The 20,761-nt window shown below is 38.0% G+C and overlaps 1 protein-coding gene across 4 annotated transcripts in view; it reads left to right on the top strand.

The window, feature by feature from the left end:
* The first annotated feature begins 14,326 nt into the window (after positions 1-14,326).
* The window catches only part of ITPK4 (inositol 1,3,4-trisphosphate 5/6-kinase 4), a 415,945-nt gene continuing 409,510 nt past the window's right edge, over positions 14,327-20,761 (top strand). For 2 of the 4 annotated variants that reach the window (XM_089432986.1, XM_089432985.1), the window contains exon 1: positions 14,330-14,652. In XM_089432986.1, coding sequence (XP_089289112.1) covers positions 14,515-14,652 — 138 coding nt within the window. In that variant the 5' untranslated portion in view covers positions 14,330-14,514. Of the gene's footprint in view, positions 14,653-20,761 lie in introns of all 4 variants that reach the window. The other 2 variants (XM_089432987.1, XM_089432984.1) reach the window with 2 other exon arrangements.

Raw genomic sequence — 20,761 nt, 5'->3', positions numbered from 1 at the left:
TTAGTATCAGCATGCATTCACATTCACATTTGCATTCAGTTGCCCGTCGGCGAGTTTGGCCCGGACTCTGCCTCACCAAGATCTTCACCAAGACCGCATTGCGCAATCCTGAGAGGGAAGGATCTGCCTTCCTCTCCAAAAATGCACATTTCTACCCAGTAGATGTTCCTCAAACCTACCTTGCGCAATCCTGAGGGACAGTGACTGCTGGCCCAGAAAATTGCGCAATGTAGTCATTGAGCCTGCAGTCATTTCCAGCTGAAATTGCGCATTGCGCAATTCCAGCAGTCAACAATCACGTTGGACTGTGCATTGCATAGTTCCTGCAACTAGTCAGCCTCATGACAACCTGAAATGTGCCTTGCGCGGTCTTGGAAGTCAGTCTCCCGACCTCCTGGACGAAATTGTGCAACCTTCATGATTAGTCACACAGGTATGTTGCAAGTCAATGCTCAAGTTCATTTCACTTTTCGACTGAAAGGTTGCTTGCCATGAGTGTTGCCATGTCTCCAGGTATCACAGATTTTCATCTGCCTCTTAGCAGCACAGGTACAATGGTTCCATGAGAGAAGAGTTGAAGACACCATTCAGAGCACACTTGGGGATGCAGTCGATCAAGTGTATATGAGCTTACCTAATCATGAAGACATCAAGTTGTTCGTAGACAAGGGCATCAAGATATGACAACAACAACATCATAACGAGCAACATCATGAAAAATAGCTGAAGGAAGCATACCGGATGCAATGAATGCAAGCGGAGGGTTGTTGACAACACAGAGACGGAACAAATTTGCAAGCTCAAGTAGATCCATTGATGATGAAAGCAACTTTGGAGACTCAGGCTATGAGGTGACGACATGACATGAAGATCGCACGAAGATAGAGAATGCAATAAAGAAGGAGTTACATGTGCTGAAGCAGCAACTCAAGGAAGATCTTGAAGCTGCACAGACAAGTGAATGAGTTGCAACAGGAATAGAAACAACAACGGGCACAACATGCACTCATGGATGAAACTGCATCCGTACAAGTTAAAGATCCATCCCAACAGCTGACACGGAGCAAACATGGTGAACAATGTTGTTGATCGCATGCAAGGGATTCAACAACATGCACGTCATTATGCGCATGCATGCGATCTAACCCATTCAGCACACTCACCAAGGCGAAGACAAGAAGCAAGTCCAATGGAGTTGAACATGTAATTCGGAAAATTGATGCGCATGACCACCAACACACACTTGAAGATCAACACGGACATTATGCATCAGTGTGTTTCCAGTTCAGTCGCACCCAAGAAGACCATGCACATGTCAGCAGACGGGTTGGATGAAGGGGCCGAACCAATGCACCAGTTGCAATGGAGGCAAGAGTTTGCTTCAACAAGATGTCACCATGGGGTGCATGCACACCATCACGAACGACCAAGCTTGGCATCAACTCATCACCTTCACCATCACAAGCATGTTAAAGAGTTTGCCTCATCACAATGGATTGAGTGCCAGTGATGTTTTGCATGGCTTGGTCAATCCATGTTGTCTCACATGAGTACATGTGCATTGTAATGTTGATTCATGTCAAGTGTAAGTCAAGTGTCAATAGTTGGATGTAACAATCATAGACTAGGTGAAGAGCCATGAGTTGAACTGTCACAAAGGGGAATGTCAAGGGTCACCCCACCCTTTGTTATAAATAGTCCCTCATAACTCATTGTAAGGGCTTTTGGTCAGCCAAGCTTCTGATAAGACTATCTTGGAAAGAGCTTAGACAATATTGTAATGTGCCTTGTCTTCTGCACTGCACGGAGCTAGTTCATCTCTTTAGAGGAGCAAGCGGATGTGGCTGTAACGTTCCACTGATGGGGCTAGTAGGTTTACATGGATGTATTGTATGATTGGAACTTACACTTATTTATATAATAAGAGCCAACACATTTTCATGCATATGTTTTTATTGTAGTTGGACTATTGCAGTTGCCTTAATGATATATGTTTTTTAACCTACATATTTGTGTATGAACTGATTCATATGCAATTATATGAATATTGTTGCAAATGTGTTGTTGGTTTTACCATCACTTTAGATTGTCGACTGCTCTGCTTTCCAGCTTGTGATGCATCTTTGCTCGTGTGTTCCTTTCCCAGCTGAGTACTGATACATGTTGTCAAGGGGCGCACTCATCCGACCCCCATTTGTGTTAGAACCTCTCATGCATCTTCCTTGACTCATTGCAGTAGTCACACCCTTGCTACTGATAGAGATATCTTACTTGCCTCTGTGCGACATCGCAGTCAAGGGATTACCTTACCACCCACTGCTGGGACTCCTACACCAAACGGTTTGAGGTCTAATTGGGACTTCTTACCAGGGAGATCCCCTTGACATGTTGGCGGGTCCAACACCATCAATAAGACCCTAGTAGACTTGCGATTGTAATTCAACCTCACATGCTTTATTTGAGGGGAGAAAGGAATAAATTGGTAAGGGGCTACATAATTCTCTCTGTTCCCGCGGCTTTGGAAGATCCTGGATGTGGTTTTTGGCAACCAGGCCATTAATTGTGGAGCTCATCGGGTGGTTTGATTTTAGAGCGACCCATCAATTTGTTATCAGAGCTGCTTTTTCTCATGGTATGCTTAGCACAGGGGTTAACCTGAAGGTAATTCTCTCATCTCTCACTATTTGTTTTGCAAGATGAATTTGGGACAGTGCCAACTCTTCTGGAGTTTCTGAAAGCACTCTCAGGAACGACAAAACAATTGGGCTATCCTTTTGTGTTTATTGTCCTCCTCTCCGGTGTGCTCCGTCTATCATGACATCAGGGCTCTGGTCGTCGTCAACAACACTTACGCTAAGTGGCGAGACATGAATACAAGAGATTTAAAATAGAGGAGGGCACTCAAGATTCTGGTCCCTTGGCCTCCATTGTCTATGAGTAATTCTGCAAGGAGCATGCAAAACTAAAAGCAGAGATTTATGATTTGCAGGTGATGCTTCATTAGCAGAGAACTTCAGAATGAAACACTTTGGACACCATTGACAACCAACAACAAATAATTTCACATTTAGAGGATGAAGTGGAGGCTATATGTAGTATTATTGCTGATCTCCAACTACAAAATGTCAAGATGAATAGCCCTCCAAAAGATATGAGTCGAGATGTCGATCTGAACCGTCCAATCGACCCTATTACCTAAGCTTGTTATGTCATGACTAGGTTCGTTCCAATGTATATTCCTCTTGCTTCAATTTTGTCACGTATACACTATTAGGAAAATAAGAGTATTGTTGGACTCTGTAGTTTCTGATGTTATCTAGGCATTGATAAATAACTTTCATATATTAGTCATGAAGCCCAGAGTTTCACTTATAATGTAAATCCCTCGGGTATTTTGCCGCGACCAAGTGTAGATTTAATGAAAAAGTACTCATTCTTGTTGAAAAAATTTATTTATTAATAACTTATAATAATTTTTTTAAGTTAAAATAGAAAGAATAATTTTAAATAAAAGGGAAAACATTAAATTATAAAATATAATGCGATTTCTAGCCAAATTTTCTAATATACAAAATATGGATCACAAAAGTTTGAATTAAATTAAATTATTAAAATCTATAAAATTAAATTATTAAAAAAATAATTATATTAATAAAGAAAAAAATAAACAACTTAATTAAAATAGAGCCTATATTTAAAAATGTTGACATATAATTGTGCTAGAGAGGCCCTCTCATTCCCAGTGTGTAAGAGATGTTGTAATGTTGTAATGTCTTGCCCGTAAACATACAACATTGTCTTAAAATAAAAATTCTATGTTTTTTTTAACATAGGGTTATTTTTAGTTTTACTTCAACTTTACCTTAACTAGGGTTTTTTTTTTTTTTTGTTCAGTAGTTAAGGTAAAGTTGAAGTAAAACTAAAAATAACCCTATTAATTATTCTTGGGAAGTTAAGGTTAAGTGACTTGGTAAAGGTTTTTGAGCTCTAGGTGTGATATCCCCGGCAAATGTAAACATTTAGTTTACTGCAGATTAAACAAACTAATTATTATTATAAGTTCTAAAACTATTTATTGAATTAAGTTATGAAGAAATGGAATAATAGTTATATGTAAACATTGTTTTCACATGTCAAAAGTAGTTAGGTTGATAGTTACTTGTCCCTAACTAATTTCTTGAAGCTTTATTTAAGAAAGATCAAGAGGATAGGGATATCTAAGATCATGAAGCAAAAGAAGAAAGAAGAAAGAAAATGGAAATCCCGCATTAGGTTGACAGTTACCTGTCCCTAACTAATTTCTTGAAGCTTTATTTAAGAAAGATCAAGAGGATAGGGATATCTAAGATCAAGAAGCAAAAGAAGAAAGAAGAAAGAAAATGGAAATCCCGCATTGAGATGTCAGGCAACTTTCTAAAGCTAAGTCTGGTTTGGACCAGATAACTGAAAAAAGTGAGACAATAGTCTCAAAAAGACAGTTGCTGCACACCAGGAACAACACGGGGGGAGACAAGCTGTTACAACAGTCTCACGGTTGGGAAGAAAAGCAAAAAGCAAATTAAGGTATGGTTACATATCAAAACTGGAATCTAACGCAAACCTAGATAAGTGAAATCTCGTACTATATAAGTAGAAGTTCTATTCTATGATACTAGAGATTAAATGTTTGATTACTTGACGAACAATTATCCTAGAAATAGAATGGGTAGTTCTGATTGTTCTGTGTAGAACTGTTAATATGCAATTTTATGTACCTTAAGTTAAAGAAAAATAAAACATTGTTTTGGGTACGAAGTAGAAGAATTATTTTATAAGAAGGGTATTACCTATTCTAAGAAGAAAACAAAACTAATATGCTGTTAATTTCCACAGTACATAAAGGAAAGCTAGATATGCCATTAATTTCCACAGAACAAAAAGGAAATCTAGATATGTCGTTAATTTTCAAAAACATAGATGAAAACCAGAATTCGATTGAATGTGAACAAGAAAACAGAATGTGGACGAAAAACTGTAATGACACTCGAACTGGTTAAAAGAGAGAAATCTATGAAAAGCAGTCCATTCTGAATAGCATCACTATCAAAAAAAAAAAAAAAGCAAAACAAAAAGGAATGGAAAACGAGTCTTGCGACGTGTAAATATTCTTATTCATGCATGCCTAGACTCATAGCATTTAAGGCAATGCGAGTTAAACATATCAATCAAACTTTAATACCTGATAAGCGGTTGAACCACATCTTTTACCAACCAATACATTACATAAAAGTTTCATACTGAATACTTTCATTAACATATTAAATAAGAACTGTATATTGTCCAAAAATTCGGCCACATAAAATTGAAAGTGAGCCTCCTCAATGGAGTCGATAACCAGTACAATGTCGTTACCCAGAAAGGCAAGAAATAGAACTAAGCCAAGGTTTTGGCCACCAAACAAGAGCTATTTACAGAATTTATTACAAACTTAAAATAGCCCTTCATATAAAAACCAGCGAGCTCTTAATAATAGAGAAGCTCTTACAACTAAGGAAGAAGTCTAGATAAATTAATGCAGGCCGAACTAGCAGTTCTTCTACAAAGGAATTACATTTCCATAGAACCCAAAACCCCAAGATGCAAAACCCATATGAATTCTCAGTTGGGCAAAAACTCAAATACCCAGTAGTTGGGCTTGGACAACTGCCGCCACACCTGGCTAGTTGAGTAGAGGGTTTTAGCTCTGGCATCTTGCCCAAACCTTGATCAATTGCAAAACCCTCCATATCTCATGGGTAGAACGACACGGGGTTATACACTGTACATGTCAAAAGAAAAGGGAAATAACCGAACAGTTACAAAACAATTGCAACAAGGACAATACCTGGAACATAGTTATGTATAAAAACCCTCCCCACAAAAGGGAGTCGAATCAGAACCCTGGAGCACCTATAGAAAGTAGCTATTACCGTTAGAAGATAGTATGATAATGAATAACCTGTGATGGGAGAAAAACACCAACAAGACACCGAAGTTCAATTCTGTAGGTTACCTGTGCATATGGATAACACCTTGCCGGAAGCGAAATGCTTGAACTAGGAAGGAGGAAATGCGAAGACAATGAAATAACGGCAGATGCATAGAACCCGAGATTTTCCACCATAGTTCGATCTAAATCAACATCTGATGGTCATGGATGAGGAGCTGCCCTCGAGCACGAAGGCACAACTTTATAACATCCGAAGACTCCAGAGATGCATTACGACCAAGTCAAGGGCCGACGTATCGGCCAATGGAGTTAATGCAACATTTAATTAATTGTGTATGGTATATCAATGACTTAGTACAGTAGCTATGATAGAATTAGTCAATGTGAACCATAAGATATAGTTTGACAACCGTCGAATGTAAACATATCATGGTTTGAATAATTGGGTATATGACTTGGATAGCTACACCAAGGTCCAATCATATTATATATTATGACTTGTAAGAATATTTGTACTGAGGGAAATGTTTACTTTTCTGTCATAATTTCTCTATTTATTTAAAAAAAAAAAAAATTATTGACACGTGGGTGTGTGACATGTGGTATCAGAGCGCTCAGGTTGCAAAACTGAGACCTCTGGAATATAAGTGAATAACAACATTTGTGATGTGCACAGAGAAAGAAGGGAAAATAGTCAACATGAGGAGGACTGAAATTCCACCACACAGACTCGTGACAAGAACAGGGCCAACATCCTTTCAAGAAGCCAATCCTGAAGTATGGGTACAATTGGGGGAAGAACCACACAATACCAATATTGCAATCATGGATACTGTATAAGAACTGAAGGACGAGATGGCCCGGTTACGGGCAGATAAAAAAATGTTGATGCAGGAGTAGGAGAAGATTATGAAGAGTTTGTATGATAGACAAAATCATCGGATACCAATCCCCAGTCCCGAGCATAGAAATATGACTAGCGAACAAGAATTTTGAACTGAGAACGTGGAAACAGAAGGTGGCAAAGAGAATCACGAAGAAGAATATGATAATGTGTCGGGATAGAAGACACATAAAAGGCAGAAAATAGAACTTCAAGGGGAATTTCGAAAAATAAAACCTCCCCTCTTTGATGGTGAACAAGAAGAGGCAGCCGAAGCCTGGCTCATCAATATGAACAAGTATTTTCAGTTGTATGAATACAACCATAATTTAAAGGCTCATTTGGCCATCTTTCAGCTGCAAGGGAAAGCCACTCTGTGGTGGGAAGAAGTAAAAATGGTACGTGGAGTAAATGAGCAAAGCATAACCTGGGAAAATTTTCAAAGGTATTTTAAAGAAAAATATTTAATTGAAAGATTTTATGACAAAAAGGCAAAGGAGTTTCACGATCTTCGATTGGGTCAGTTGTCTATGGATGAGTTCATAGCAAAATTCATGTCTTTGCTTCGGTATGTTCCTTACATATGAGAAGAAAAGGCAAAAGTGCAACAGTTTATCAGCAGTCTGCCACTGTTCATGAAAGAGCGCCTCGAGTTTGATAACTTGAAAACCATGGATGAAGTTATACAAAAAGCTCGAATATGCTATCAGCAAAACAAACAAAAGGGAGATGTGGGAAAGAGATGGGCTGACAAAAAGGGGATTAAATTTACCTCCAATCACAAGGGAAATAAGGCCACAATCAACAAAGGACCCTATAAAGGTCAAACAAGTAGGAATATGAACAGAAATCAGCCCAAATTCAAGCTCCCAGGTGAGACCAAAACGAATGAGCAGTCGGGCAGAACTGAAGTAGAATTAACAGCTAGACCTCCTGTACAATGTTGGGGATGTGGAGGGCCACATTATGTCAAAAAATTCCCACACCGCAAGGGAACTGATCAGATTTCACAGATTCAAGAAGCATCTACTGTGGGAGAAGTGGCAAGGAGTATTCCTAAAATTAATGCTGCCCTTGAAGACCATCAGGCAGAATACCAACCAACCATGATAGAATTTGAAGGTAAGGTCTTTGACCGAACTATATCTATTTTAATTGATCCAAGAGCTACTTTGAGTTATATTAGCCCCAAGATAGTAGAACAATGTTGTTTGCAAGTTGTTAAGTTTAAAAATCCTTGGTTAGTACAACTAGCCACAGGAGCAAAAAGAAGGGTGTTGGCCAAGGTCAACAACTGCCCCCTAAAGTTAGCAGGTCAGTCTATCATGGCAAACCTAAATGTGTTACCCCTGGGATCGTACGATATCCTTATAGGTATGGACTGGTTGGAAAAACATTGGTCCCTCATTAACTGTAAAACCAAAACTATTAACTACATGGATGAGGAGGGAAAGAGGCAGGAAATTCAAGGCATACTAAGACCTCTGAAATTAAGACCAGTAACAACCTCCCAATTAGAAAAATGTATCAGAAAAGGTTGCTAGATTTATGCAATACAAGTAGGATATACTAATTCAAAGGATAAATATGTTTCTTTAGAATATATCGGTGGTGCAAAATTTCCAAATGTGTTTCTTGAAGAAATTATGGGAATTCCTCCAAAAAGGGACATATATTTCACCATTGAGTTGATTTTGGGAGCTGCCCCGGTCTCCCGAGCCCCTTATCGAATGAGCATACCAGAGTTAACAGAATTAAAAATGCAACTACAAGAGCTTCTTGATAAAAAATATATCCGTCCAAGTGTATCACCTTGGGGAGCTTCGATGCTTTTTGTTAAGAAAAAGGATCGAACCTTACGAATGTGCTTGGATTACTGTCAGTTAAATAAACTGACTATCAAGAATAAATACCCCCTACCTCGTATAGATGAGTTATTTGATCAGGTGAAGGGTGCAACTGTGTTCTCAAAGATCGACCTCCGTTCAGGTTACCATCAGATTAGGATAAAGGAAGAAGATATAGCAAAAATTGCTTTTAGAACTTGTTATGGACATTATGAGTTCGTTGTGCTGCCCTTTGGGTTGACTAATGCTCCCGCGACCTTCATGTGCCTCATGAACAATATATTTCATCAGTATTTGGATAAATTTGTGTTAATTTTTATCGATGACATACTAATTTACTCTCGGAACATAGAAGAACATAAGGAGCATCTCCATATTGTTCTGCAAGTTTTAAGAGAACATCAACTGTACGCTAAGTATAGTAAATGTGATTTCTTTAAAGAACAAATCCAGTACTTAGGACATGTCATTACCAAGGATGGAATTGTTGTGGACCCAGAGAAAATAAAAACTATCATGGAGTGGTTGGTACCAAAGGATGTGGCTGATATAAGATCATTCATGGGTCTAGCCGGATACTATAGGCGATTTGTTGAAGGTTTTTCTAGGGTGGCATACCCCATTACCTCTCTGCAAAAGAAAGGGAAAACCTTTAGGTGGACCATGGATTGTCAAAGAAGTTTTGATCAGCTCAAACATTTACTTACCACTGCACCCATTTTGAGCATTGTTGATCCAAATAAAGATTATGTGGTTTGTACAGATGCCAACAAGGAAGGTGTAGGTGGTGTATTAATGCAAGAAGGTAGGGTTGTTGCCTATGAGTCTAGGAAGCTTAAGGAGCACGAGAAAAAATATTCAGCTTATGACTTAGAACTGATAGCAGTCATTCATGCCTTAAATATGTGGCGACATTACTTGATGGGTAAGAAATTTTTGTTAATGACTGATCATCATAGTTTAACAAATTATTTCAAACAACCCACCTTGAATGCTAGGCAAGCTCGTTGGGTTGACTTCCTAAGTGAATTTGATTTTGAAATCAAGCACTTGAAAGGAAAGGAGAACCGAGTCATAGATGCCTTAAGTCGAAAGGTAAACTGTTTATATGAGGTCTCTTTCAGTGAGTCACGAACTACTTTTTATGAGCAAATTAGAGAGACAACAATGTAGGATTCAAAATATAAATATTTATGGCAACAAGCTAAAATTTTGAACAGCCATGAACAACAACTGGGATATGAGGTAAATCCAGAAGATTTATTGATTTATAGAAAAAGAATATATGTGCCTAATTAGAAAAATCTTAAAAATTTAATCTTAGACAAATATCATAAGATTCCGTATGCAAGCCACCCCGGGTACCAGAAGTTAATTAATGCACTTAGAAAGGAATTTTTCTAGCCCGATATGAAGAAGGAGGCAGCGAAGTATTTAGCCCGTTGTTTGGAATGCCAGCAAGTGAAAGCGGAACATCATCACCCAACGAGATTACTCCACCCATTGCCTATTCCAGAATGGAAATGGGAAACCATTTCCATCGATTTTATTATAGGACTGCCAAAGTCTAAAAAGCAGAACGACTCAATAATGGTGATAGTAGAAAAGTTGAGCAAATCTGCTCATTTCATACCGGTACATTCAACCTACAAGGATGTGCAAATTGCTAACATATTTATGCAAAACATTTTTAGATTGCATGGAATACCCAAGATTATAATTTCCGACCATGATGTGAAATTTACCTCAGCTTTTTGGAAAGCTTTATTTGAAGGTTTAGGCACACAGTTTCACTTCAACACTGCTTACCACCCTCAAATGGATGGACAGACCGAGCGAGTAAATCAAGTAGTAGAAGATATGTTACGGACTTACGTAATGCAGCAGCCATCTAAATGGGAGGACTACCTACATTTGTTAGAGTTTGCTTATAACAACGATTACCATACATCTTTACAAATGAGTCCATTTGAAGTATTATATAGACGTAAGTGCAGGACACCCTTTAGTTGGGGCGGCCCACCGGATAAATTGATGCTATGATCGGAAGAGAAGTTTCCGGGAATTTCAAGTGGGAGATCATGTTTATGTTCGAGTACGAGCCAAGAAGAGTACATTGCAATGGACCGAATGTGCTAAATTAGCACCTCGATTTTGCGGTCCTTTCCAAATTTTGGCTCGAATCGGGCCAGTGGCTTACCAGCTTGCCCTACCCAACCATATTCATGTGCATAATGTCTTTCACATTTCTGTACTTAAGAAATACATATATGATCCTAACCATATAATCAATTGGCAAGGAATACAGGTAATTTAGAAAAATTACTTAAGAATAGGACATATTATAACAAGCTGATTAATAATGAAAAGGACTGATTAATCTTGTCTTTCTTGTGTATAGGTCGAACCACTGGATATACTCGATCGAAGAGAAGTAATGTTGTGGAAACGAATTATCACCCAAGTTAAAGTGCAATGGCAACACTATGGGCCAGAGGAGGCTACTTGGAAGATGAACATGTTATGAGGGAGACCTTTCCGAACCTATTTTTAGAGAAGAAACATCAGGACGATGTTTAATATTAGGTGGAGAGATGTGATATCCCCAACAAATGTAAATATTTAATTTACTGCAGATTAAACAAACTCATTATTATTATAAGTTATAAAACTATTTATTGAATTAAGTTATGGAGAAATGGAATAGCAGTTATATGTTAAAGTAGTTAGTTTGACAATTACCTATCCCTTATTAATTTCTTGAAGATTTATTCAAGAATATCAAGAGGATAGGGGTATTTGAGATCAATAAGCAAAAGAAGAAAGAAGAAAGAAAATGGAAATCCTACGCTGAGATGTCAGGTAACTTTCTGAAGCTAAGTCTGGTTTGGACTCGATAGCTGAAAAAAGCGAGACAGTAGTTTCAGAAAGACAGTTCTTGCACACTAGGAACAGCACGGGGGGAGACAAGCTGGTACGACAGTCTCATGGTTGGGAGGAAAAGCAACAAGCAAATTAAGGTCTGGTTACAGATCAAAACTGGAATTTAGCGCAAACCCAGATAAGTGAAATCTCGTATTGTATAAGTAGAAGGTCTATTATATGATACTAGAGATTAAATGTCTAATTACTTGACGAACAGTTATCCTAGAAATAGAATGGGTAGTTTTGATTGTTCTGTGTAGAACTTTTAATATGCAATTTTATGTACCCTGAGTTAAAGAAAAATAAAACACTATTTTAGGTACAGAGTAGAAGAATTATTTTATAAGAAGGGTATTACCTATTCTAAGAAGAAAACAAAAGTAATATGGCGTTAATTTCCACAGTACATAAAGGAAATCTAGATATGCCATTAATTTCCACAGAACAAAAAGGAAATCTAGATATGCCGTTAATTTCCAAAAACATAGAGGAAACCCAGAATTCGATTGAATGTGAACTGAAAAATAGAATGTGGACGAAAAACTGTAATGACACCCGAATTGGTTAAAAGAGGGAAATCTATGAAAAACAGTCCATTCTGAATAGCATCACTATAAAAAAAGAAAGCAAAACAAAAAGGAATGGAAAATGAGTCTTGCGACGTGTAAATATTCTTATTCATGCATGACCAGACTCATAGCATTTTAGGCAATGTGAATTAAAAATATAAATCAAACTTTAATACCTGATAAGTGGTTGAACCGCATCTTTTACCAACCAATACATTACAGAGAAGGTTCATACTGAATAATTTCGTTAACATATTAAATAAGAACTGTATATTGTCCAAAAATTCAGGCAGATAAAATTGAAAGTGAGCCTCCTAAATGGAGTCGATAACTAGTACAAGGTCGTTACCCAGAAAGGCGAGAAACAGAACTAGGCCATGGTTTTGGCTGCTAAACAAGAGTTATTTACTGAACTTATTACAAACTTAAAATAAACCTTCATATAAAAACCAGCGAGCTCTTAATAACATAGAAGCTCTTACAACTAAGGAAGAAGTCTAGATAAATTAATGAAGGCCGAACTAGCAGTTCTTCTACAGAGGAATTACATTTCCATAGAACCCAAAACCCCAAGATGCAAAACCCATATGAATTATGAGTTGGGCAAAAACTCAAATACCCGGTAGTTGGGTTTGGACAAGCGCCGCCACACTTGGCTAGCTAAGCAGAGGGCTTTAGCTCCGGCATCTCGCCCAAACCTTGATCAATTGCGAAACCCTCCATATCTCATTGGTAGAATGACACGAGGTTATACACTGTACATGTCAAAAGAAAAGGGAAATGACTGAACAATTACAAAACAATTGCAACAAGGACAATACCTGGAACAAAGTTATGTATAAAAACCCTCCTCACAACAGGGAGTCGAATCAGAACCCTGGAGCACCTGTAGAAAGTAGCCATTACCACTTAGAAGATAGTATGATAATGAAGAACCTGCGACGGGAGAAAAAACGCCAACAAGACACCGAAGGTCAGTTCTGTTGGTTACCCGTGCATATGGATAGTACCTTGCCAGAAGCGAAATATCTGAACGAGGAAGAGGAAATGCGAAGACAACGAAACAACGAAAGATGCATAGAACCCTGGCATTTTCCACCACCGTCCGATCCGACTCAACATCTGATGGCCGTGGATCTCCCGAGGACGAAGGCACAACTGTATAGCATCCGAAGACTCCAGAGATGCATCACCGCCAAACCTAGGGCCGACGTATCGGCCAATGGAGTTAACACAACATTTAATTAATTGCGTATGGTATATCAATGACTTGGTACAATAGATATGATAGTATTAATTGATGTGAACCTTAAGATATAGTCTGACAACCGTCGAATGTAAACAAATCATGGTTTGAATAATTGCATATATGACTTAGTTGGAAAGTTACACCATGGTCCAATCATATTATATATTATGTTCGAATAATTGTATATATGACTTGGTTGGAGAGCTACACCAAGGTCCAATCATATTATATATTATGACTTGTAAGAATATTTGTACTGAGGGAAATGTTTACTTTTCTGTCATAATTTCTCTGTTTTTTTTAATGACACGTGGGTGTGTGACACTAGGTTCATGAGAACCCATGTTATTAGCTATGATATTCATGTAGAATATAACCTATTTAAAGGGGGAATTAAATCAACCTAGATCTATCTTAACTCTGGATCTACCAAGTATCGAGAGGGATCAAATCTCTTGAGATATAACTATCTTAAAATACAAAAAGATTTGATCACTCTCAAACCTTGTTAAATTCCGATTTAAGATAGATCTAAGATGATCTTACATAACACATGTCTCGATTTATATCAATAAAAAAACACTAAAATAAAAAATTATAAGACATTTATCAATGGCTAAATTTATATATATCAATAATATAATATACCAATTTAAAAGTTATAGAACATATCACTAGAAATTTCACATAAAAATTGAAAAATGGTAAAGGTGTAATGTTGCTCACTTCACGACTAATACATAATTTTCACTTTGAAAATTTCTACACTTCCATAAAAGGTTGAAGAAATCTTTGAATTTTGATACCTATATCTTGATACCCATACCATAGTGAATCAACGTAATACTTAATTTAGACACTTCATATGGTACTGATAACAGGGTGCCTCGACATAATACCTTGTTTAGACACTTGCATAACTTTATTACGAGAAAAGTGGTTTCGAATCTATTATTACTGGAGTATAATTAATACCTTTTGGACACAGTTTAGGCTGGCTGGGACCAGACTCTAAGAAGCCCTTATCCCTGCATTTCAGGGAAGGCTTGGCCGAAGCTCAAGCAAAATCAGTGATGGGACCTGTAAAAGGAGTTGTGTTAGACGAATCAGTTCTATTATCTGTGGGCGATGACAATGATGAAAACAACGTACATTTGCTGCCAGCAGCAGAAAAACTGCTTTTCAGGCTTCAGTACTCCAACCTTCATGTTGTAATATTTCTCACCAAACCTTCCGCTTTCTAATAGCTGCTAGGTGTAGTTATCATTTTTGGTCGACCACATTTACTGTTGAACTTGCCGGTACAGAATATAACTGCGTGGAAACCCATTTTTCTGAAATTAATATATGGCCACCCATTTGGTTTATATTAGTATCCATGGGGCTGCTCATACGAAAAATGCACCTGTTGGTCTGTTTGAAGATCAGCGATGTTTATATGATTGGAAAATCTTGCAAACTGTGAATGTAAGCAATTTACTGTCATGTCCTTTAATTTTAAATTGGGGAGGGTGATTTAAAATGCGCAGTCGTTTACCTGGACCACGGAATTCTACGCAGCCAATGTGAACCTTCCAAACCACAGTGAAAACTTGGGTTACATCTGAGCGCTGAGCTTTGTGACATCAATATCAAAGTCCAATTGTATATGTAACTTTCATAGTCGTTTTAATTAGGCCAAAGTCAATGAGACAACAGTGTCACTCTATCCAACATTAGGTCATCTTAACTTTAACCAGTGATATATTGTTCTACAATTCTGCCAGCTGATACTCATTGAAGAAGTATACAGTATGCTCTTTAAAATATCTTTTCCTACATGGGCCTCCAGGTGGTCGAACTTATTATATAAAAACGAATGTATTGTCGAATCTAGCTTTCTCCATTTGTTGATGTCCGATCCAGCTAACCATAAACTTGCACTTATAGGGTACATGAGATATTTTGGTAAAAGAATGTCAATATTGCTAATGGTCACGGCGTATCCTCTCAATGTACTAGGATAATTTAGTGGTTTTGGGAACTCAGCATGTGATTAATGGTGAAACTTGCTGCAGAAACTTGAAGCAGAATTGAGGTTTCATAGATATACTCAGGGTTTTAAATCTAGGATGCACCAACATAGTTTGAATTACGCTTACATATTACTTAAACAAGTAGTATGGAGCAGCAAGTTTTATAGTGTATAGTAATTTCCCGACGAAAACCTTTCAGACATGGAATATGATATTGTCTTCAGATGTCTTTTTATGTCTTTTTTGTATGAGGACTTGTAAAGTAGTTTAATATGTGAGATTATTTGCTGCTTCTATGCTATGTTTGATCCAGGTGGATATCAGTGGCGACCCATTTCTTCTATTGAATCAATGGTCCTTTATCTTTTTGGCAGTTTTTTAATGGGTCTTTGGCTCCCAAACTTATGGGGCCATTTTGAAACCCTAAACGATGTTTTTGGCAATTTAGGGGGCCAAGGGTTGCCATGGCACACCTTGGCCCTAGTCAAAAGTTGTAGTCCTTGGACAGTTCTTTGCAATGAGTTACTTTGTGTCCAAAATGAAGATTGTATGTAAAAAGTGCATTCTCGGAAGTTGATCTACTGAGTAACCACCTTGAGGTCCACAAATCTTTTGACATTTCATCTTCTAGGGTTAGGGTTTTGGACCTCTAGGGTTCTTTCATTATGTTAAAACTTAAAAGGCCATTTTTTCAGCCACTTGTAATAGCATTTTGTGAATGCTTCTAACTGCTATCTTTCTCTCTTTAGAGGTATCTACCACCATTCTAACCAATTTGTGTTATATAGTATTCTGCTATTTCATTTATTAATAGAAGTTGGGTTTTCACTATGTTACTATGCTCTCTGTTATGTTTCTTTGTGTGTGTGTTTCGTTTGCTTTCCTGTCTTTCTTTTCATTTCTTATACAACCCAGACCAATGTTGTTATATAATGAACTTGGGTCAGGATGACTCCATTATTGAAGTGTGTTTATTTTTTGCATGAGTTGCAAATATCTGTAGGCCATGCTTGAAGTTATGAAACATATGGAGCTGTCAAGAAGTATGTTTAATGGAATAATGAAGAGTGAAATAACAGACTATGTAATGATGTGTGAGCAATGCTAAGTGAACAAGGCCAAAAGAAATCCTTTAAAATAGTATCTTTCTAACGTTTTTCATGAAGACATGAACTTTTTGAGAGATGTTCCCAATGCTTGAGGGATTAGTATAGCCCATTCAATTGCGATGAAAAATAATGCCACATCATGGATGGAAACAAAATAAAAAATATAATAGCCAACAATATATGTGGGCCGCAGTCCAGATTATGCATCAAATCCAACTTATGCATATTTCAATAATAAATGTAGGTGGTCCAACCCATTTACAAGTCATTGCTTACATAAAGCAATCATCCATCCTTAGTTGCCAAAAAATAGTCATCATTATGAACCTTTTCACACAATAAGGGGGGTAGTCTCCTCATATAGTCATACTTCTACTGTAAATGTCTAATAATTGTACAATAAATCGACAACAAGGTTCATGACATCCTTCAACATACACAAGCCAAGTACAAAACTTATCATGATTGACATCGAGTTGCTCTCATTTTTAGGTTAGTGATTGATTTTGGCTGCATTTGGATAAGCATTGCTTCAAAAGTCAGCAACAAATAGGTACCTATACTTTCAACGTTAGGATATTCCGACACATAGGAAATAGTTAAGTATAACTTGGTCTAGTGTAGAGTTAGGTAAAGTGTGTTTCTTTACTATGTACATTTGTAACTTACAATCCGACGGTCACGATATGTTCTAGATATGAAGTGATCCGACAGTTCATTCTCTCTTCGGTATTACCGACACTTGATCCGTGGCTTAACACCCGATTGGTCCATGATCTCTATTTAAAGAGCATGGAGGGTCATTTGTAGGGTGACCGTTCATGAGAGAAGCTTATGTAAATTTTCTTTCTTTATTAATAAATTGCTTGAAGTGGCTTTGTTGGCTCAGGCTGTGCACTGTTTCCCTCTTTGAGGGTTTTAACCATGTCAAGAATACTGGTGTATTGATCTATGATCTGTTTGTTAGCGGTGTCCTTTGGTGTTCTATATGAGGAACTTACCCTGTAAATTCCTACATGGTATCAGAGCAATTTGAGGGCCACATCCATTGGTGATCCAAATCTGAAGCCGATACAACTGCATCCGACTGTCGTTTCCTAGATCTACTGTTTCAGACTGCTTTAGGGCCGAGAGGATTGCTCGATTGTGTTAGGAGCATCTGTTATAGTGAGGAAGCCCTTTTGTTTCACGCGAAAAGGTTTCCGGTAGCCCTAACTACGTCATTTTTAAGATCTGGAGGTATACAGTTTTTATTTCTAGTTTTAGTTATTCATCTCTCTATTTATTTCGATTTATTTAGCTCTTTGTTTTTTATTACCGGATCTATACCTTTCATTTTTGCGTATGCTCTTTGCCCCGCGACTCTGTGCGATCTGGGCAAATCAGAAACAGAAAGGAAGAATTTTTCTCATGCGTATGCTCTTTTCCGTCGTGCCTTAGTGTGATCTTGGAAAATCAAAAACATTGAGAAAAATATATAGTTTTCGGTGAAAGCTAACTTTAAGCCATAAGGTTTGGTTTTTTTTGCATGTCTGTGTTTGGTTGTGTGATTTTTTTTTTGTAGGAAAAAAGAACTTTTTCAAGTAAGTACACACCCCAAAGCTTCAGTGACTAAAAAAAAAAAACCCCTCTTCCTCTTTTCCAAAAATTACTAACCTTTTAAACTAGCTCACTTGGTCCAAAGTTACTTTATGAGAATAGAGTTCAAGTCTTTCTTTTTGTTGAGTTACTTTTTCAAAAAGCACATGTAACTTATATTTTAAAGTTACTTTATGTAAAAGTGTTCTCACCCATTATAAAAAGTGAGTTACTTATAATTCTAAAGTCTCTTTATCTTTTGTTTAAGTTACAATTTAGTGAGTAGCTCATAAAGTACCATTGTAAAAGCGACTTTCACTTATTTATAAAAGTGGGTCACATAATATATTTTTTTTAAAGTAAGCTAATTAGATTAAGTTTGGAAAGGTTTTTTTTTTTTTAAATATAACATTATCATTCACTTCTGCGCATTTATGCACTTCATTGGCATTTTCAACAACTTTTCTTCAAAAAGCCATAACTTCTTCATCCGGAAGCCGTTTTCAGAGCCATTTTTTTTGAATCAGCCTAATTTTTCGAAATCTTTCCATTGGAACACTTAGTTTCAGCATCTACAGCTTCAATTTTTGTTAAAATGGAAAGTCCATGCCAAGTTATTCTTGACTGCACCAACTACTTCCAATGGTGGTCCTACATTGTGGATTTACTTAAAAGTAAAGGTCTTTACAAAATAGCCTTAGGCCAAGAAACTAAACCTAAAGATGAAGATAAGACAACCAAATGGGAAAATAGGCAAGATCAAGCACGTGGGTTGATAGGGATGTCTATTTCTCCATATCTTAGATTCCATATTGCAGAACTTGATACTCCTAATGAAGCAATGAAACAGCTTACTAAAGTTTTTGGAATTAAAAATGAAATTAGAGCCCATCAACTCGAAGATGAGTTGCTTATGTTGGACCCCAATAATTTTTCTTCCATTGAAGATTTTTTGTCCAAGTGCAAGACCCTTATACTTCTCTTGGAAGGTGTTAAGGTTAAGAAAGAAGATGGTAGCCTTATCTATTCCAGTCTTACTAAGTTGGGACCAGCCTACTCTGTGTTTGTTTCCACCTTCCATTCTACTAGAGAAGCCTTTATTTCTCAAGGACAAGACTACAAGACTACCAGTCTCTACAAGCCCTAACACAGTCCTAAGAAGGAGGATCTACGCAGCTATCGAGGAGGTCTTAACAACCCTAGCCGCAGTCCTAGCAAGCCCTAGCCTATGACAGCTCTACGCATCCATTTGTGGAGGAAGAGAGCTCGTTGAAGGAGGATAATTCCCTGTGGTAGCCGCAGCAAGAAGAGGCAGGGACAACGTGTAAAAGGAGGACTGTTTTGGGTCTATTTCAGGGGTCCGAAGTGCTGGAGAAGGGGCCGAGTTCCCTTGCTGGAAGAGCCGCAACCATAGGACAGTTTTGAGGGCACTTTGGAAGGGTGCAGATCCATGGAAAGGCAGCTGCAACCCTACATAGTCTTGTTGTAGGGTGCCGCAGTAAATTACAGGCAGGCCGAAGGGTAGACAAGGGCTAGGGCAGCCCAGAATTGAAGCAACCACCCTCGGCCCCTCAAAGAAGGACAACCACATCTCTTGGGAGTGTTTTTGGGCACAAAAAGAAGGTTGGTTAAGGACTGTTGTGTGCCCTAACCAGGCCTAGTTTGCTGCAACCAAACAGACCTCAGAACAGTGAGTTGTAGCATGCATCTTAGGTGCTTGGTGTGTGTGCAGCTAAGGTCTGTGGCAGGCCACAGGCCTAGTCACTCCTAAACAGGTCAGCATGGAAGTGTTAGGGGCTGCCATATGCCCAGAACAACAGCATGAGGAGGCAGCCATGTTCAAGGTATGTTTTGGGCATGATTGTTGGGTTGTTGTAGGTCAATGGGACAACAAGCAATCATAGGAGCAACCATGACTAACAATAGGACAACAATAAGGTACAACATGCCAAATGGGACAGCTAGGCAATGGTGCTTGCTGGAGCATAGCAAATGGGACAACAGTATGCCAGATATGGAATGGCAACGTCACTAACAGTGGGACAACAATATGCCACATGGGACAATAGTGGCTAGCATGGTGCGGCTATGGCACATGGGACAACTGTGACAGCATGGTGCAACAATGACACATGGGACAACAGTAGCAGCATAAGGTGCAGTAGTATGATGTGTGCAACATGGTTAGGAGGTCCAACCTAGTGATGATGAGTGCAACATGGTGCAGCACGGTGAGGTGCAGCATGATGATGAGGAACAACACATTGATAGGTGCATCATGGTGATGGAGTCACCTGGGAGAATCGGTTGAAGCAACTTGTCTTCAACTAAGTTCAACTACCTCATGTATCATCTACTTAGAGATGATCTATGCTCTTACTTAGATAAGTCAAAGTGTCGACTTCTATTGTATATGTACTATTTCTCTCTCTCTCTCTCTGCTGAACTATTGAAGAACATATAAGAAGAATTGATCAAGGGTTTCCCCACATTGGGGTTTGTCCTTGGTTAGTGCCACATCTTGTGTCCTCTTGTCTTGGCTTGTCTTCTGCGATCTATATTTATGTTCTATCTGCAATTTACTTTAATGTTGATGTGATTGCCAATCTGGAAAAGAT

The sequence above is a fragment of the Pinus tabuliformis genome, chromosome 5_1 (assembly GCF_031772625.1).
Source record: "Pinus tabuliformis cultivar Carrire ecotype Pingquan chromosome 5_1, CPIR1, whole genome shotgun sequence".
NCBI lineage: Eukaryota > Viridiplantae > Streptophyta > Pinopsida > Pinales > Pinaceae > Pinus > Pinus tabuliformis.
The sequence above is the reverse complement of the archived record's forward strand: the minus strand, read 5'-3'. Positions and strand labels throughout refer to the sequence as shown.